The 9,640-nt window shown below is 35.0% G+C and overlaps 1 protein-coding gene across 7 annotated transcripts; it reads right to left on the reverse strand.

The window, feature by feature from the left end:
• Positions 1–837: 837 nt before the first annotated feature.
• On the reverse strand, positions 838–8,812 carry LOC107808027 (uncharacterized). 7 transcript variants are annotated; one of them, XM_075225792.1, is made up of 7 exons: positions 8,684–8,812; positions 8,529–8,601; positions 7,919–8,087; positions 7,606–7,779; positions 7,437–7,493; positions 2,178–3,217; positions 838–1,898 (listed from the first exon to the last, which is right to left on the reverse strand). In XM_075225792.1, the coding sequence occupies exons 6-7, from the start codon at positions 2,769–2,771 to the stop codon at positions 1,737–1,739; spliced, it is 756 nt and encodes a 251-aa protein (XP_075081893.1). In that variant the 5' UTR covers positions 2,772–3,217; positions 7,437–7,493; positions 7,606–7,779; positions 7,919–8,087; positions 8,529–8,601; positions 8,684–8,812; the 3' UTR covers positions 838–1,736. The 7 variants fall into 7 exon arrangements, 6 of the variants coding, with proteins under 6 accessions (XP_075081893.1, XP_075081891.1, XP_075081892.1 ...); XM_075225790.1 differs by adding an exon at positions 6,685–7,165 and having other exon boundaries at positions 8,529–8,806; XM_075225791.1 differs by adding an exon at positions 6,685–7,233 and having other exon boundaries at positions 8,529–8,806.
• Between the last annotated feature and the right edge of the window lie 828 nt (positions 8,813–9,640).

Genomic DNA, 9,640 nt, shown 5'->3' on the forward strand with positions numbered 1-9,640 from the left:
ATGTTGGAACTCCAGCATATTATAAAATTCCAGCACATTATGTTAGCATATTATGCTTTAAAAAATCGGATATTTAAGAGTTTTTGTTCAGATTCTATTTTTATATGAAAAAGTGGTTAGTTTTCGATTACTTTTGAAATTGTGGCTATTTTTAAATTACTAGTTGTAAATCTGGCTATTTCTAAAAAAACAATCCCGACAACCATAGATTAATCCTTTATTCTCGCAGCTATATATATAATCGCCCGTTTGGCCAAACTTCTAAAATCAGCTTATTTTGAGATGTACTTTTCAAAAAAGTGTTTTTGGTAAGAAGTAGTTTATGTTTGGCTAATTGATTTGAAAAGCACTTTTGAACAGTAATTAATATTTGGCCAAGCTTTTGGAAACTACTTTTTCTCAAAAGTGCTTTTGGAGAGAAGCTACTTTTTTCCGGTTCTCCTCAAAACCACTTTTTTCCATTTAAAAGTTTGGCCAAACACCTTAAATTTTGGCCAAAAGTGCTTTAGGCAAAAAAAAAAACACTGTTGGACCAAGCTTGGGCAAACAAATGTTTGAGCAAGACTACTAGTCTCTAAATACAAAATTGTACACACAACGTATTCTCTTCCCATATAAAACTAAGATATATATATATATATTTCATGAACTAATTTTTTATACTAAAAGAAAAACTAAACAAGAGATGGCCTACCTCTAACATACATCCAAAACTAAACAAGAGAGGGCCTACCTCTAATATACATCCAATAGTTTTCGTCTAATTAACTTGAAATCTGATGTTGAATGGTTAATTTTTTAGATAGTGGAAATCAACTATAATCAAGACCTTGCATCTCAGTGAATCAAATGAATGCAACTACCTCTTTTCTTTTGTTTGTGCTTTTTATCCCATCTATCTTACAACTATAGTAATACTATGTTACAAATCAAAATTGTGGAGTTGTAAAGACCACAAAAGCTAGTTCTTTTACACTCAATTAGAAAGAGCATCTAAGCTTTTAAGCAAATAGAATAAACTTGCATAAGCTTATGCGTCTTCCTAGACACACTATCCCGCCGTTCCATCTGTGGAGTTATCAGATATATGGCAATAAGTTGCCCCTCCTTTTCCTTTGGGAAGTTACAGGAGCAAAACAATCAACCTATTGATATTATAAAGACCTGACAGATTCTTCCAACGTATCATTTTTTGGGTTTGATGTGAATTCATAGGTATAGGAAGAAGCCGCGATCACGATTTTTGAAACAATGTCAGAACAAACTGCCACCAGCAAGACCACCAGGGCTAGAGGGGTGAGAAAGAACCCAATCAAAACCGAGTACGGGCCTCTAGAAGCCAGATGCTTGCTCCTGCACAGCTGACAGAGCTTCGTCCTTGGAAACTAATCATGTCAGATCATGTTAATAGCATCAATAAGGTATAACATATGGCAGAGCACAAACATCAACAGTCTTTATTTGCAAAGCTTCAGACCACACCCAATGTTCCTTATTGACTTCATCTGGACACGTCTCAGCTTTCTTAGCCGGAGTTCTTTCGCTTCCCAACAACCATTCCTGGTCATCAAACCCAGACCAATTGTCCACCTTCGGAACTGAGAGTATCTGGCTTAAGTACTTGGAATCGGGATGAGGAGGTCTTTTAGATGCTTCAGCTATTTGATCAGCACCAGGAATGATGGATGAAGCCGTTGCCTCAGCACTGCATAATGGCTGGCCTTCTATACCACCATTCACCTTGTGCTTCTTGTTTTCCACTTTAATATCAGTAGCAACTTACTGTTTACTGGAGGAGAACAGGTCTGCTTTTGGGTGAGTGTCAAATTTTTTTCCATTCTGTGTCGGCTGCAGAGAGGATGACGGCCGCAGCAATTTAGCAGGCCTGAGTTCACTCTCTGTACAGCAGAACAGAAAAGCAACACTAATCAGCCAAACCAAAAAGTTAAATAGAGCTGAACACGCTTGTTTAAGTTCAAGCAATTTGCATTAGAAATACATCAAATATGGTGGCTACAAATTCCCTAACAAACTACTACACCCAAAATCATAAGAACTCTATCAAGGCAATCTAATTCAGATACATAACTCGCATAGCTTTGACGCATCCGCAGGGTAGGATGTAAAGTCAATACAACAGAAAATAGCAGGCTGTTAATAGCTTTTTTTTAACTCACCATGCAGGAAACCATTAGTTTCAACATCCTTCCTCTTTCTGAGAATTCCCACGTTGACCGTACCAGCAATGTTTTCCTTGGATATAAGTGGAAGTTTATTGTTATTAAGACCAATAAAGTCATTCTTATTGATGTCTCTTGATTTATCCTCCTGGCTTTTCTTGTGTTCACTTTTGTCCTTCGTCTTCTCTTCCTTTTTCTTCTCTTTTTCCTTGTCTTTTTGCTTTCCATGACTTTTCTTTTCCCTATCTTTATCCTTGTTTTTCTCTCTTGGTTTGTCATCACGTCTTTCTTTAGGTTTCTGTTTTTCCTCCCTTGTCTTCTCAACATTTTCTTCAAATGGTCTGGGGACTCCATCAAATTTGCTTTTGCCATTGTAGAAAGGCTGGGAGGTATTGCATTAGCTCCAATTTTATGTTCACCCCTGAATGCTTGCCCATCCATCTTATTGTTAACAAATCCTTTCTCTTTGTTCTTTTCCTTGTGTTCAGCCAAATTTCCAGAATCCTTGACGCGCCCTGCCTGTCTCTTCATCCCTTTTGCACTCAACTGGAAATCTCTCCGCCAACTGACTTTGAGCACCCTTTTCTGCATCTCTGATCCTCCTCTCCAACTCCTGCACAAATTTTGAGTCCTCTGTCTCAACAGCAGAGGCCAAGCTGGATGTGAAACTGATCGGGGCGCTTGCTTTTCTCAGAGCTGATGTTTCTATCCCTATCTCTGAGCTGATGTTCATCTCTCCCTTTATCTGAGCTAATGTGTCTATCTTTATGTTCATCTCTCTCGTGAAGTTTCCCTCCAGTAGAAGGCCCAGGTAGAGCGGCAACTCTAGCCTCCTCAGAGATGCTGCTTTTCTCTTTATCCTTGTCCTTGTCCTTCTTATTGTCCTTGTGCTTTTCCTTCTTGTCCGTGTGTTTATCCTTTTTCTCTTTCTTTTCTCTGTGTTTCCCATCGCTTTTGTCTTTATCCCTTTTTTCTTTACCTTCTCTCTTTTCCTTGTCTTTCTTTTCCTTTTTATGTTTTTTCTCCTTCCTTTTCTCCTACACACATGAAAAGGAACTGTTAGTTTATACCAAAAAGGTCGATTACAATTTTATTTTTGTTTGACAAGTAGGTCAAGTACAACTAGTTAAAACATCCTTATGCAAAAGGAGGAAAATCCAAAACATGTCAAATCTAGCACAACATTATAAATAGTTGATATAGTGCCAAAATTTGAAAACCAAATGAGAAACTCAAGTTCAGGTGGAAATCCTAGATCTATCTGATGAATGCTCAAGAACAAAAGTATCCAATAGTTGAAGAGAAAAAACAAATCAACCACCAGTTAAGAACTTAAATGATCATCATAGCAAACAAAACAGAGTAGTCACATAGTATTAAATTTGTATGGTAAACATTGTTTATTAGTAAGAAAAGCAAAACATTGAACAAATACATACAATCACTTTTACTAAACCTGGTGCCCCAATATGTTACGCAATAACAAAGTGCAGAACAGGACATCAGCAAACACACTATTAAAAGGCAATCACATCTCACCGTGGCTCCAGCTTAATTAGCAGGATCCAAAAGCAATATACAAGTTTTGCTTCTTGAATATGAGTTTAGGCATCATGAAGGAAAAACATTTAAAAATCAAATAGTTCCTAATCAGTCTCTTTTAGGAGAGTTATCGTCATAGAAGAAGTCCATAATTAACTTCTACAGTCTCCAGCTCGTGCCGTGTGAAATGCCTTTATAATGAATGATGTTCCATAATGGGTTCAGCTACAAAATTATAACAGCAACAGAAAATATCCATGACAAAAAGAGCCCTCATCATGCCTGTTTGAGCTTGCTCACATTACCAGTTCGAATCCCAATTAAAGGATGAGGGCTACAAGTGGTTGACAACCAGCTAAAAAACTAGTCAATTTAGGATGAACTCACAACATAGAATACATTGGTACATGCTCAATTAGACAGTGTTACCGGACTTCAGTTCCATCACATTGTTTCCCAGATGAGGGAGTATGAACAATGGTTCATATGAATGTGGGTAAAGTAGTTACTCCTGCCACATCAGCGCCCGATGTGGTGCAAGATAGAGAAAGAGTTCTAGCATCATGAATGGATGAGGGCAAAGAAGCTTGATTCCATGAGCCACAGTCCACACAATAAAACTTTGGGGGGAAAGTAAATGCCCGTACACTTAGTGAAACTATAAAAGTGAAGTGAATCAGTTTGGATTTATATCTCGTACATCTACAAAAGTAGGCTATATTGTTGCTAAGAAGATTGATAAAAAATTGTAGGGAGAGGAAAAAGGATTTATAAATGATGTTCCTTGACCATGAAAAAACACGTAATAGAGTGCCAAGAAAAGTTTTTTTGGTGGGTGTTTGAACGGAAAGGAATTGATACTACATATATAAATATCATGTATATATGAATGCAGTAGTCACTAGTGTGAGAACAATTGTATGAGATAAAAAGGAGTTCCCCATAATCGTGGGTTTACACCAAGAATCAACATTCAACCCATACTTGTTTATCCGAGTTATCTATGAGCTAACGAACAATATTTTTCTTTATGATAGCGAGGGTCGAAGGTGTATGATATTTGCAGATGGTGGTAATTAACAAAACTACGAAAAACGTACCCTTGCTTACCCTAGTTAGTAGACGAGCTAACAATATAGAGGATAAGGTCCCATGGTATAAAATATTTGCATACGATATTATGTTAATTAACAAAACAACAGAGGAGAAGCACTCTAGAAGGCAAGGGTTTTAAAATAATTGCAAGTAAGATTAAATATATGCACTACAAGTTTAGCCAACATTAGAAAAGTAAAGCTAATGTAAGATTAGTCGGGATTGCGGTGCCTAAATGCAAATAATTTAAATATATAAGCTCAATGTTTCAGGAGAATGGTATAACAGATAACAATATTGCACATCAAACTATATGGTGGCTGAGAGAGGTGTTATGCAATAGGAAACTATCTATCAAAGTGAAAGGCAAGTACAATAAAACTGTCCTAAGACAAACAATATTACTAGGGAGTGAATACAGGCCTCTAAGGTACAACGTATCCGCAAGATAGAGTCACACAAAATGTGAATGATAAGAACACTGAAAGACAAAGCACTAACGCAAAACAGAAAAGGCAATCAGCAAACCACAAAATATTTCATCATAGCAGATAGTCCCCCCAATCCCACCACAACCACCTACGAAAAAAATATACACAACTTGCAGATTTTTCTTGACTCGTGGAGGGTATAATATGTTTGCAAGAAAAATACATCAAACATCAGTAACTCTACTCTTAAAAGACAGACAAAATGAAGATAAATTCCACCAAATATACAGGAAACACCCACCAACAGCAAAATACATAATGGATCCTACGGGATAAGGCAGCTTACCACCTTTAGGGGGAAAAGTCCACTAGTTTTTAACGTCTAACTGAGGGCCAAATTGTGCAATTTTGGACAGTAAATGGGCAAATTTGGACCTTTTTCCCCAGTAAATATAGTCCTACTATCTTAAAACAACCAAATTAGGCCTATTTCCACAGTTAAGACCACAAGTTTCAAAAGTCCAACAGAACACAAAATTGAGCAATTTTGGATATAACATGGGCAAGTTTGGACCTTTTCCCTAGTAAAGATAGTCCTACTATTGTAAAACAACCAAATTTTCCCTGTCTCCACATTTATCTTCTCCCACAAATCTAGCAATTTCTCAAAAGGTGAACTTCTAAGGATACAATCCTACAAATACACAGCTCTAAATAGATCCAGATAATAATTAATTTACAAATGCCCCAAACTAAGATTCTGTAACTTAAGATAATTCAACTGAAACCACAGCCATGGCCAGAGAGCCTTTGCTAATAACAAATATACGTAATCCAGCTGAAGTATTGATGGGAAGCATGACAAGCAACCAGCAACTTCCACCAAAAGGATGGAGTATAGTGCATCCAAAGGAAGAAAATTAACATACCATTCAATTGGATTCAATTAAAAAAAAATGTTACCCGTCATCATGTTCTAGAGATTTCACCTTAGATAACTAAAGATGTCTAAAGCAGTCTACTTATGCATCACGTCTTATACTAATCAGAACAAAACAGAAAGCAGATCCCTTTATTTTTCCTTTTATACAAATATACACTATCTTTTCAGCAGTGCTTTTAGAATGTCTTCTTCCGAATTCCGATATATTAAGACAATTGCTTTTAGAAATGTTGTCTCCCAATATATAAGAGAATCACACTACTTGGCTCAGAAGCATGCATACTTTTAAATTTCCAATCAATTAATTGACATTAAGTACCATATGAAAGAAAACGCCTTTGGAGCAGTCCACGCATCACAATCCACAGCCAATAATCTCCAGATAATGTGTTACTGGTCCGCATTATTAGAACAATAGAACATGCTATTTGGCACTACTTAGAATTATTAGAACACATTCACAAAAAGTGATAATTATACAAGTTGAACAGACCTCTTTCAATAAGTCACCCTCCTCTGGTTTAAGCTTCTTTTCATATCCCCGTGGTGGAAACGGAAAGCAGCACGACATTGCACAAAATTCTACTCCGAAATAATAATAATAATACTCCAATTAATTTCTCACAGCAGTGTTGTTCCAGTAACAGAACGAATCAGAAATTATACTTTTGTCCATGCACCATGTCCCCACATTCCTTTCAAACTTCAGTTTGCTTCCATTTTATATCTTCACTAAATCAACCCAAAATCCACTAACTTAAACTTGCAAAATCCACTAAATTAAAATTGCTCTTCACTTCAAATTTCACAAACAAGAGTCAAAAACACAGTATTTCAAAACTCCGTCAAGGTAAAACTGCTAATAACTCTATTAATATCTACAGTCCTCTTCCATAGCTCAAATCCCCTGCCAATTTTGCTCGCATTAACGGGTGATCAGCGGATCAATTGCTACTGTTGAACTCTTCAAAACCCTAATTAGATAAAAAGATCCCAGCAATTAAGCTCAATCACTTAGAGTAAGCGATCCGATTTAAAAACCCTAGAAAATTCCACAATGTCTCAGTAACCAATAAGAGCACCAAGCAAAAACAAAAGTGCGTTGAAATTCGAAGGAATCAAAGTGGAAAATTCCACACTTTTTTCTTGTTCGTTTTATCAAAAAGGCGAATCCAGAGAAAAAGCCAAATTCTTGATAACCATTACAAACAGCAAACAAGCAACTCAATCACATTGAACACAAACCTCAGAGGAAATTCTAGCCTTTGCTATGGCTTCATCACTGAGCAATCTTTTCAACACCTAGAAATAATCACATCAAATGAATCAATTAATTAGTGGCAATCCATGGTGAACCTTATAGTTCAAGAGATATCTCAAGTTAAATCATTGTTACTATAGCTAATTATCTTGCCTCAGGAAATGGAGATTCTACCAAAATACCGATTGTTCTTAAGTACGAGCTTCACTTTCCCGTAATTAGCAGTAGAAGCATGAATGAAATCAATCATCTCCTTGGGAAGCTTGGTCTTTGACAATTTGTTCAACACGGCTATTATAGTTTCAGTCTCAAGACCAACTGAAACAGCTGCATACAACGAGTGAGGCGTCAAGTTGTACTCATGCATCGACTCCGGCAAAAATAAAAGCAATTCCGTTAACCCTCTCCAAACATCCACAAACAAACAAAAACGTAGAATGTATATCATCGACCACACAAAAGGTACCTGCAAACAGGCTCAGCAATGGCAATGAGAAAATCATAGGCTTGTTTATATAATGGAGAGAAGGTCTCAAGGAAAATTCTTCCATCAGCACAAGCCCACAATGGGCGATTGGCATGATCTGGTTTGAGTTCCAGTTTAGTGAAATCCATCTTCTTCCCTTCCCTCTCGCCTAAATATAAAAGTCATTCAAAACTTCCACATCAATTGAGTTGAAACATGACACAAAGTTATCCTATTAAAGCATCACCAAGTGTAACAAAGCACCTCCAGCATTTAAAAGGCAATGGGTGCAGCTCTTAAAACATACATAAAACTATTGGATTTAAGTTATAAACACCGACAGTGTAATGATTTTTTACACTATTAGTGAATTTAAACTGTAATACCATGTTAGTTACCATTTCTATCAGATTACCAATTACTACTTTACAAGAGATTTATATGTAATTACCTAATAAGTGACCTCTTTATGTAAACACTTTTTGCACCATAAGTCCATAGAACACAAACTCATATTTTTTAAATGATTCTTTATATGTTCTTTACACATGTATAGTTCTAATCTGTTTATATTCTGGATCCGCCTCTATTAATAAAGGTAGAGTAATACCATCTTGAAAATCATCACCGCCTTCTTCTGGGTAGTACTGATCATCATCGGCAGCTGAAGACCGATAATTCTCCTTCATCATCACAAAGGTATAAAAAATTAGTAATAAAAATACAATCTTAACTTGATCTTTTTGCTGGGTCGACCTTTATCACCTGAATTGATTTAATAATATACATAATTTCATCAAATTTAGAGGGTTTGATCTGCTTATTGAATCCGAAAATATGAGAGTTTCTGTTTTCTCTTTGCTTGTTACAGTCGGTCTGTTTTGAGGAAAATTGGTAAAATAGTTTATTCTGGTTTCTCCGATGGAATAATTATATATTTACTGGAAACTAGTAATGTCCGGTCAATATTAAAAAATATTAATTAAATGAAATTGTTATCGGCCTTGTTTGAACATATTAGATCGTATTATTTTATTAAATTTTAATTGTTATTTTATTTATTAATATAATATACCCAATAATAAAATCTCTATTAAAATTAAAGGGACTTATATTGTCATTAAATATTTTTTTTGTTCTATATTTTTTTTAATTCTATTTTCCAGTGCTTAGTATTTTAATATTGTTAATAGAAATTTTTATTAGCATATTACTTTGTTAAATATTTTTGTACGCTCGTTTTCTTTTTGTAATATAAGAGAAGTATTTTTTTTACTCTTAAATTTTATTCTGTTGTTGCCAATAACATTATCTGAATTTTAATGAATAAAATCTCTATTAAAATTAAAGGGACATATATAGTCATCGAATAACTTTTTTTAATGTATTTTTCTTTATTATATTAGCATTACTTTGTTTAATATTATTGTCTACTAAATTTGTTTTTTGTAATATAATAGTAGAATATATATATATTATTACTCTTGAAATATTTTTTTATTTTAAATTTTATTCTAATGTTCTCAATAATATTTTTTGAATTTTAACGAATAAAATCTCTATTAAATTAAAAAGACTTGTATAGTCATCGAATAACTTTTTTGTTCTGTATTTTTCTTTATTATATTATCCAATATTTAGTATTATTGCATTGCTAAATTCAGAGGCGGATCCAGGATTTGAGGTTTATGGGTTCCTACCGTAATTTCTTATTAATATACA

This window comes from Nicotiana tabacum, chromosome 11 (genome assembly GCF_000715075.1).
Source record: "Nicotiana tabacum cultivar K326 chromosome 11, ASM71507v2, whole genome shotgun sequence".
Classification (NCBI taxonomy): Eukaryota; Viridiplantae; Streptophyta; class Magnoliopsida; order Solanales; family Solanaceae; genus Nicotiana; species Nicotiana tabacum.